The sequence below is a fragment of the Hipposideros armiger genome, unplaced genomic scaffold (assembly GCF_001890085.2).
Source record: "Hipposideros armiger isolate ML-2016 unplaced genomic scaffold, ASM189008v1 scaffold_130, whole genome shotgun sequence".
Lineage (NCBI taxonomy): Eukaryota > Metazoa > Chordata > Mammalia > Chiroptera > Hipposideridae > Hipposideros > Hipposideros armiger.
Window position 1 is genome coordinate 2028093 of NW_017731480.1, and position 11025 is coordinate 2039117.

The 11025-nt window shown below is 41.3% G+C and overlaps 1 protein-coding gene across 1 annotated transcript in view; it reads left to right on the top strand.

The window, feature by feature from the left end:
- Positions 1 to 6239: 6239 nt before the first annotated feature.
- DPH6 (diphthamine biosynthesis 6) overlaps positions 6240 to 11025 on the top strand; it is a 33226-nt gene continuing 28440 nt past the window's right edge. Inside the window, exons 1-2 of the mRNA XM_019649183.1 lie at positions 6240 to 6298; positions 9584 to 9678. Coding sequence (XP_019504728.1) covers positions 6276 to 6298; positions 9584 to 9678 — 118 coding nt within the window. The 5' untranslated portion in view covers positions 6240 to 6275. The remainder of the gene's footprint in view (positions 6299 to 9583; positions 9679 to 11025) is intronic.

The following is an 11025-nucleotide window of genomic DNA, read 5'->3' on the forward strand; positions in this document are numbered from 1 at the left end:
ACTTCAGGAAGATGCACTGACTTGAGATATAAATCTTTCCACGGTCTCTGAGGAGTAACTACCTGTAGCATTTCTGACTTGATTACCGCAGTCTTTATCAATCAGTACATCATTGAGATGTGCTGCCAAGGAAGCAGAATTCGGTGACAGCTTGCAACTTTTGATTACCAGCAGCAGTGTTTGGCTACAGAGAGTTCCCCCTAAATAAACTGGCAAGGGATTGAGATTTTTTTTGAGGCTGATTTTCTATTCACCTATTTTGTTGCTTCTACAAACTAATCCACAGTCATTTATATGGAAAAGTTTGAGGCTTCATGAAGTAAGCTCAAAAAGGCCTTTGAAAGGTGAATCTTGGTTAGTCATTTCTATGTAGTATACAAGGAATTACTTTAGACTATGCTGATATAAAGTCTATTAACTGTTGACACTGATTGGGCTGTAGTCAGTCAGTCACCTTTACAAGATCCATGCAGAATGCTATGTATTAGGAGGTCTTGCTAGGCCAAGTGTTCCTGAAATTTAGGCAAATTACTCATAGGCAAATGGACATTACTAGTTAAAAGTAAGTTTTCCCTATTAACTTATGAGTTGCCTTAAAAACACTTTGCCAGGATTTAATATTAGTATGTTACTATGTTCAGGATTAGTATATTTGTTTGGAAATAAATTCAACCATTTATTTTGAAAATACTGGTTCTGCTGCTGTTGTTTATAACTTAGACTTTCACAAATACATTGAATCTCCTTCAAATATCATTAGTTTGAATGAACTCTTCATTCTACATTTCTTACTCCAGTAGTACACAATGTCAAACAAATAGTATAAATGTGTCTTCTCCTCATTATGCTATTCTGTGAGTCATTCTGTCTTACTGTGGCAGCCACAGGTCACCCACCATGGAGGAGACCCACTCAGATCTCCTTTCAAACATACCTGCTGTAGGGAGCACAGATGCCTGATGGCTTCCAAGTCACGCTTTGGGACCTACCAGGAAGTTCCTGCAAGCCCTGGCTCCTCTGGGCTGCTCCCAGTCTTTGAGCACAGTAGGGATGCTAACCTGGCCATTCCTGTTGGGCACAGTTTCTGCTGGCTCCACTAACTCTAACGGCACAGAATCCCATCCAGCAGAAGATTCAATTAGAAGACCCACTTTACAGAGAAGGCAGTATGCGAGTGGGCCCGTGTCCATGGGATCTGTCCTATCATATACTGTACTATTTACGTGAAGCTGGCCTCCTAGAGTACTGGAAAGGCTTACCAAAGTTACAGCGAAATCAGTAGCTAAGAGACAATAATTTGTAAGGATGGTACACTATCCTTCAGGGTATAGTATAGGCGCTAAATCAGAGATCTCTAAATGGCACTGTGTCTCCAAGAGGAAGGATGCATGGATCTGAGAACCAATGGGATGAAAACAAGAGTGGCCTCATTTATAGCCACTCCCAATGACCCACTGGGAAGTGACCCACTGCCATGGCAGTGATCCATTAAATTATAAGCTATCCAGTAGTAGGGCATTTTAAACCTTTGCACCCAGGGGCCAGCAAGCATGGATAATTGACTAACTGTCTATTAGAGATAGGGTGCCTTTACACTGAGGAAACAAGGAGGAATAAATGTGGAACCCAGGTGATCTATTAAGACACCTGTTGGTGTTTCCTTGCCCAATGGTAACTGGGAATGGACACACGCAGAAGCCCCAGGCTAAGAAGGGTATGCCGAACAAAGTCTAAGACCCCTTAGGAATGTATGTTTAGGGGATATGACCAGGCCATAGCTGAGAGGGATATGGAGTAGACAGTGGAGGACGATAAGTAACAGAATAACTCCAAACAAACTGCAATGACAGGGACTGTAGTTTACCCTATTAATCTCCTCTTTCTAAGTTTACCTTTGGCAAGAGGGGTTCATAGGAATTACGGGGGACCATTACTATGAACAGGTTATAGTTTCCAGCTGAAGCACTTGGGGTCCACTCCTGAGTTGGTACCGGGCCCACCTTTTCCTGCAGTGCCCTCAATGACTGAGCACAGTGGAAGGACTGGAGCTGGGCTATTGCTGACCAATTCTGGATTCCTTTAATGGACAACTTCAGCTCAGGGCTCCCCATTGGTCTGGTTAAGACTCTCAGAATTACACTGCAACCTGGGGTCACCCTACTCATTCTTCCTTCCCCCTCTGCTTTCCTTGGTTCTAGTCTACATTCCAACCTGAGTCTCCCAGCCTTCTCCTCCTTCCTCTCCTTTTATCTTTAAGGCATTTTATTCTAATCAACCTCTTGCACATCTAACCCTGTCTTGGTGTTTGCTTCTCACATGATTGTAACTGACACAGAGTGATGTTTTTTAATTTCAGCAAAAGAAAATGACACCAACACTTACATAAGGTGATCAGAATGACTTAAGAACGATCCTCAGTGGGAAACATTAGAATATAACATAACCTTTAGTTTCTAATAGAGCCCTTTTGGGGGTCAAGAATTGCTCTGATATTCTTCAGTCAGCTATTTTTAAAACTCCTTCGAAAACATGTAGTCATCTAAGAATAACCCCGGTGGCTGGGTTAAGACCAGTCTGAGAGACATTGATTTCAGAACTGCAAATATGTCTAGTGAGCTGGAATGGACTGAATCTACCTCTGCAATTCAGCCCTGATGGTGCATTCAAGCACAGAACCTTTGTACAGTAGCTCTGAGAGGAAGGAAAGCACTAATATGAGGAAATATAAAAATTTTTAAGAAGACACAACACATGTAGTAGTGTTACATTAGGCAGCCAGAAAAATTCATTAAATAACAGAATCCAGGTAGAAAGCTTTTCAAACAAGGGAACAGATGGCAAGAGAAACTTTCATTCTTTGGGGACAGGGGTGGAGAAGAGGTGCTTAATAAAAAGGCACTTAATACAAAGGCACTGGATGAGTCCAGAGGAGAGCAACACCATCAAGCCAAAGACTGGGTGTCCTTGGAGAATGGTCTCAATATGTTTCCTAACATACAGTTTAACCCCTGGATATATACATTGTAACATATTTATTTGTTGAGAATATCTTAAAATAAAGCTTATAGAGCCTAGTTACCAGACAGAAGCAAAAACACCATAATCCTAAGGATGAAGTTTTAGGAAGAGAATCTTTAGTATTTCCTCTCCCTATCCCGTTTTGGCAAGTGGTATGGAAAGATATTCCCTGGTGGAAAATGTAGAGGAGGCTTTGGAGGTGATCTAAATCAATGCCATCAAAATCACTCACCATGTTAATTATCTCTAATTGACACAATCTCCTGAAAAATGATGGCAAACATAGCCAGAGTAACCTTCCCGGTGTTGAAATGCCTCATTTTTGGCTTTCTATGATCCTGGATAATCTGGCATCATCTTATCCATCCAATTTATTTTCCTCTCTCTTCAATATACTCTCACTACTCATCAGACTGGTCTCCCCCACTGCTGCTGAATAGATGACACTCATTTCTGTGTGGAGGAGGAAAAACTCTCCTGTACCCTTTTAGGATACCCAGCTGGGTGTAAGAATTAAACTGACATAAGACAAATTAACAGGCAAAAAGCATGCGTTTTACTAACATGTCTTACATGTACATGGGAGCCTTCGTAGAAGAATGAAGACCCCCTCTCCAAAAGAATGGCGGGACCTAAATGCTTTTATAGCAGATTGAACTAAGAGAAGCAATTGTGTTAAAGTAACTATGTGGAGAGGCTAAAGGAAGATAAGAACTATTTTAACAAGTTCTGTTTGTACAGATTTCTTTCCACCTCAATTCCCCGATTCCCTGCCTCTGGTGATAAGAATGTCTTCTTTTCTCCAGGGACAGGGAGGGTACCTTGTATGTTGGCATTTTATCTCCTGTTTTCAGGAATAAAAAGGAGGGTCAGAGTGTGCTTACATCTGCTGTTCCTCAAGTGACTTTAAGTTAAAATAATCATCAATATTCCAAAACGGCATATTTTGAGGTGACATGCTCTGAACTCCTTCGCCTGTCTGTTGCCTTTATTTGTAAGGTCCACCTGTTCCTCCTATTCATTTCTGCCAATCTTTCAAGTTCTGTCCTTATTCCAGCATTTACTGTGTGGATTCACCACGTGGGCTCTTGCTATATGCATTGCATAACTTGTTACTTTAAAAATATGCCCTCTTCTATTATAAATATTTGTTAAGTATATTTGTTTAATCTCCCCAACTTGACTTCAAACTCCTTAAATGCTTATTTATTTGGTAAATAGCTATAATTTCAGAATTTTAAAACTGCATCATTTTAGATGCTGAAACTAGTATGCACACTGGCGGTCACTGCTCTAGTCACCCAATACCGAGTGTACTGGAGTTAATGACAACATCATAATAAAAAGTGAATGCTTACTATGTACTAGGCTCAATTCTAAGTTCCTTACATATATTAACTTATTTAATTCACGAGACTGGCACCATCCTTTGTGGCTTCCTTTTTCTCAAGGCCAATCCAGCCAATTCTATTGGTTCTACCTTCAAAATAGAGCTGGAATCCTCCCACTTCTCTCACCAAATTCACCAGTACCATTTTGGTTCCAGGCCCCATCATTTCTCTTCTGGATTATTGCAATAGCTTCCTATGGTTGCATTCTCAAGACAGCACAGTGTAATCCTTTCAGTTTTAAGTCACATACCTCTGTTCAAACCTCTGCAATGGCCACCCACTTCACTCAAAGTAAAAGACAAAGTCCTTATGGCCTTTAAGACCCTATATGATGTTCTTCCTCCGTCCATCACTCGAACCTCATCTCCCACTATTCTTGGCCTTGCTCACTCTGTGCTCCAGCCACACTAACTGGCTGTGTTCTTCCACAAAAGCATAATGCACTATAGGGGTTCAGAACAAGTCACCCCCAGATGTGCCTCTGCCATATGCAGAATATTTTGAGCTAAAGACAATTGAGACCCTGTGGGCTCAAGAGAAATTTCTGCCCACCCCACTCCCCTTAACTACATAAAAATTTGAATTAGGGGCCTTGCCCATAATGAGATTATCAGAGATAGCCTTTTTTGTCCTATGTATATAGCAAGGCAAACTAATTACTGAATATCTGCTCTTATCATCCTACAACGACCCTCTGCAGCTCCAAGGTGCCTTACCTCATCCTTAGCTCAGAATTCCATACATACCTCATTTTCCTTTCTATCTCTGAACCTTTCATGTATGTGGGGTTTCCATATATAGGTATGTGATTATTTTCTCTTGTTAATGTCTCACATAGATTTTTAGACCCCCTTGGGAAAAACGGAGGAAAGTTTCCTCCTACCCCACAGCACCTCGGGCCTTAGCGCTGGTGTTTTTCTTTTGTATTGAGCACGTTCCCTGTTGTACACAGCTAACTCTCCTGGAAATTGGCTCAACTCTCACCTCCTAACTAAATCCTACCTTGATGGTCTATTTAATTCTGCAACTTCCACCTCCTTCTCAATTTCCTCTCAATCGCTTTTAATTTTTTCGTAGCGCCAGTTTTTAACATACTATATAATTTTTTTTAGCTGTATATTGCCTGCTCTCCCCACCCCCATATACTCCATGAGGGGAATGATCCTTGTTTTATTCATGAACGTATTCCCAGAGCCTAAAACAGTGTCTGGTACATGAAAGGCCCTGCATAAATACTTGGCGGCGGAATTTAGAAGCTAGATTTTCTTTTCTTTCGGCAAGGCCACTCACTGTTCCTTGGTGATGGGCCTTCACTGGCTTCTCAGTCTCCACGTTACCTAAGAGCCAAAAGGGCAGGTTGCCTGGGGAGGGTCTTAGGGCTGGCTCCAGATTTAGGTTTGACGGACAGAGAGATACAGGTACAAAACAAAAGGGTGCAGTTAGTTTCTTGGGGGTGGCTGAGGAAGTAAGCACAAACTTCCTCAACCGTTGCACGTCCAGAAGTGTTTCAACTCTCGGTTTAAGTGATTTCGAACCTCCTCGCACCTAAGCAAATGCAGTGTCGCCGTGCTTGGGCTCTGCGACGCGGACCTTGTCCTGCCCCTGGCAGCTTCACTGCCCTCACTTAGGTGGTTAGGCAGTGCCTAAACACCATTCTTTTCTGGGCGGGGATGTTCCTGCTACAGGGACAAAGCGCCAAAGGAGCGTCACCTCCGCGGCCAGGTGTCCCGCAGGCAGCCGCAGGGGCCGCCCCGCCGGCCCGCGTTCAGGCGGCGGAGCGAACACCCGGGAGAGGCCCCGCGGCGATGACGTCACGGCTCCCTCCCGCACGCGCGCACGCACGCACGCACGCGCACTGCGCCCAGCATGAGAGTCGCGGCTCTGATCAGGTAACGCCGCGCTGGTGCCACCTTCCTCCTCCCCTTCCAGCCTCCAGTCCCTTTAAGCTGATGGCCGGGAGGTGCTGGTGCTGCTGCCGCCGGCGGCGAAAAGAGGGTGTCTGTGCTGGACCCGCGTGTCGGGGCCTCGGCGGCTCCTCCTGGCCGGAGGAAGAGGCGGAGCCTCGGGGCTGTGGCCCAGCCCGGCTTGTCCCCGCCGTCTTGGGATCGCGTTCCTCCTCCCCGCTGGTTGCCGCCCCTCTGGTCTCCCGGCCTTCAGACTTGGATTCACATGGATTCACCTGGGGGACTTGAAACCATTGCTGCCTGGGCCTCGCCGCCAGAGCGCTGGTTTAATTAGTCTGACGCGACCCGGGGTCGGATGCTTCAAAGCTGGATGGGCAGTGACGTTGGAGAGCCCTGCTTAACTCTGTTCAGTTAGCCACCCCAGCCCTTTCCTTCTGGCCTCCTTCGCCCTCTTCCATAGTTCCCTTGAGTCTTGCCGTCATGTCCTCCGGGCCCTGCCTTGCACCCTCGGCCGTTTATAGCCCCCCTTCTTGCCAGTTAAGTCCACCTCTTCCTCACCTGCCTCCCACCTGGGGCTGGATTGCTTATGAGATGGATGTGCTTTTACCTTGGTGCCCAAGGACAGAGATGGAATTGCACCAGTTTTATCCTAGATCCAGCTGCTGTTGCTTCGGACGCTCATTCATTAGTTTTTGGGGGTGACCTTATGGTAAAACTCCACATTCCAAAAGGAGTTTGATATCTAGACAGTAACCCATCATATTTTAGGTGTCTAAAGTAAGTCCTGTGACAACCAAGGACAGGCCCTTAAGTCTCCATACTCAATCTAAACTGAAGCAAAAGGGAACACAATAAAGATTTAAAAAGGACTTTAGATACTTGAATATTTGTTTGATGAGATTTGGATCTCTATAGAGTGAGCTACATCCAGCCATGCATTTTATTTCAAGCTCATTGAAGATTTCATATTGTTGTTCAGTGCCCTAGGGAGTGGCTACTAACTGACAATAGTGACCTACCCAGGACTCTTGATATAACACTAATCTCTTCCAGAGTGACTGGAATTTTCCAGTTTCTTTTATTTCAGTGCCACTTTTAGGAGACTATAATGTCAAAAAGTATCATTGTTCAGTGAATTTATTCTATAAAGTGAATAATTAAGCTTTGACTATTGTGGTCTTCATTTGATCTAGATACATAAGTATAAAAAGTGGTCCAGGAAATGAGTAATTCACATACATATGCAGTTTGCCAAAAGTTTAACCGTTAAGGACACACCAACCGAAGACTCAGAAATCTTGGAGGCAAGGAGAGAAGATTAGTGCCGTCCATTACACTAAATATTCTGTGATGTGCCCATATTACTTTTATAATAAAACAAATTACTAAAAAAGGCAATGTTGGAAAATTCTTGCTAAACTAAGAACTGTATAAATGTTAGGAGGCATGCTATAAGTATGAATACATAGCAATACATATACATGAATGTGAATACATAGTACTTATATATGCATTTATGTACATAATACTTCAATATGTATGGAATTAAATACAGTGAATCTACTGTATTTGCAGTATATCGTATGTGTGTGTGTGTGTGTGTGTGTGTAGACTAAAATGAGAGATGGGATATGTGTGTGTTTTAGGGAATAAGTAAAACCAAGATTTTTACATATCTTTAGACCATGAAGAACATTTTCCTAATGCACAAAAGATTGAATCATTGAATTTTACAGTTGAATGACACCTTGAGGATTAGGTAGGCCATTCTCTAATTTTATAATGAAGCATTCAGACACAAGCACATTGAGTAATTTAGCTTAGTGTCCCAGAGTTGGAAGCGAAAATTCTGATCTTCTGTTAGATTTCTCACATAACATATTCTAATGCACTTTGTGACATTCCAGGAGGTAAGAAACGTGGCATTTCCCAAACTTATTTGACCTTGAAAATCGTTGTTCTTAGAGTGCTTTTTGCACAGTGATGTTCCACATCACTACTTAAAACCATATTTAAAAGCTTAACATTTTAAAACAAATTATAAGGCTAAGTTCTTAAAGGATTCATGCCCTTTAATCTTTATTATTATAAAGAATTAGAATTGTGCAGGTATATCCTTTAATCTTTAACACTGAAGAATTCGATCTTTTGGTCCTGCAGAAATAGAGCAGGGGGTTCAATAGGGGAAGCTGTGGAAGACGTATTTATGGGAATATCAGAATCTGAGGGAAGGGAGCAATGTATAACTTTGCCTCTTAAAATCTCTCCCCTTGAGAAGTGGAATGACAGTTGTTGCTGATCAGAATGTGGTAGAGGCAGACAAATGTTGGGAACCAAAAAGGCAAAAAGGCTGCTTCTAGGATAAACCCCCCCCCCCCAGTTTCTTGGACCATGAAGAGGTCTAGACATTGCCTGGGATACATTTGTGGATCTTAAGCAAAGACTGGAAAGAAGTGAAACAGGAGGGGGGAAAAAATGAAGAGAGGCAATAATAAAAGGAAGAAACATGTATAGTGAGAAACAGTAGAGTATGAAACCAAAATAACAGAGGTTGCTATTCAACCCTGTTACAGATGAAGTACCACTTGTCTTAACTAAAAGTGTTGCTTCTACCATCTTGTAGATTTGGTACGCGAATTTAGAAGTTCTTTTTCACCTGTTAATTAGGTTTGTGTTCAAGCCTTATCCTGCCATGGGTTGAAAGCTAAAGTACTGATAGTCCTGATGTTTAACTTTATCAGTGCAATTCAGCGTTTTGCTTTCTATCTCTACAGAATTTGAATCCACCAAGTATGTCATTCTTTGTTATTTGATTGGATCTCAAATCTTTTATTTGATTCATTAATTGATGATGGAGGCCAGTTGTTAGATTTCTTATGGTGGAACGGAATGGTGTTTTTTCTACTTTTTCATAAAGAATTTCATTTAAGGACTATAAGTGTTTAGCTAGCATGTAAACTTAAATCATATTTTTTATTTGTATATTAAGTAAAGCTACTATCACAAGCCAAAGAGTTATATTTTGTTCACAATGATCTTTGTTATAATGGCATATAATTTCATAAGCTCTCATGAGTGACAACCTTAGGCATTCAAATCTGTTTGCTCAGTTTGTCTATGCTATGGAAATTACATGTGGTCTTTTGCATTATCATTGTAAGGTTGTTTCTCAAATATTCTGAAAAGGTGAATAATATGTTCTATTTTGTTATCTAATGATACTTTGATGAGTAATGGTCAGTAACCTGATATTTATCTCTTATTTTTCAGTGGTGGGAAGGACAGCTGTTATAATATGATGCAGTGCATTGATGCTGGGCATCAGATCGTTGCTTTAGCGAATCTAAGACCAGCCGAAAACGAAGGTAAGTATATACCTTTATGGGAAGTACTCTAAATGACTGAAACTCCAACTTCATAATTGCATTCTATCGTGTACCATATGCAAAAGAGGAACTAATATGTCTTTAGCACCTCTCAGATGCTAAGCTCTATGCTAAGTGTTTTCAATTGCATATCCTTTAAGAGCTCCTCATAAAAACCCCGAGACAGTTTTATCACACAGGGATACTAAGGCTTGGAGTTTATACATTTGTCCAAGATGAAATAGCTAGAACAAACTTGCCGAGCTGAGACTTGAACCCCCTTACTTCAGGGTGCACAGCCATTCCACCACACCTTTCCAAGTGTTGCAGGCAACAAACAGGTAAGTAAGATACAGCTTCTAGGAGCTTGGGAAGTAAGACGTATATTGATAAATAATATATGAAAAAGATCCAGTTTAGCCATCTTAGATGTTAGCTAAATTTGTGAGACTTGAGAGCGGCGTGAGGTAACACATTTCCACTTTTTATTTGTCTATGGTAACAAGGACATCCATAATAATCCACAGATCTCATTTTAGCCACTGTTTTCAGATTTCTCCCCAATGAAATTTCCCATAACTTTTTTTCTCTCTGTGTCCATCCCTGTGTGTACATTTCCTCTTTTAATAAGGATACCAGTCATATTGGACTAAGGGTCTACCTTAATGATCTCATCTTAACTAATTACATTTGGCATGAACCTATAATCAAATAAGGTCACGTTTTGAGGTACTGGATGTTAGGACTTCAAATAAAAATTTGGGAGGGATACATTCAACCCTGAACAATATATATTTTTTTAATTGAGATATAATTGACATATACCATTGTATTAGTTTTAGGTGTACAATTAATGACTTGACATATGTGTATGAGCATATTGTGAAATGATCACAAGTTTAGTTGACATACATCACCACACATAGTTACAATCTTTTCCCCAATTAAAACTTTAAAAAAAAAGATAAATATACACCGATTTGCTTTTTACTATATCCATATAACTATAGATATTAACTGCTAAAATGTAATAGAGTGAGATTAAAACTTGTCTAAGTTTATTTGTTACTACTTCTCCATATGGCTCTTCTAGTAGGATCTTTTTATCATCCCCTTTACTCAGCTTCTTTCAAGACTCCATGCTTTTGCTCTACTGTTATTTTAGGATGAATTAAAAGAGTAGTGTATGTGAAAATGCTAATCATAGTTCCTGGCACAAAGTAGTCATCAAATGTAGTTGAATCTGAAACTAGCTCCAGATCCTCTCTCCCTCGCTTCCTTCCCTTGCTTCCTTCCTCCTTTCCTTCCTCCCTTCCTTCCTTCCTTCCCTCCCTTCCTTCCTTCCTT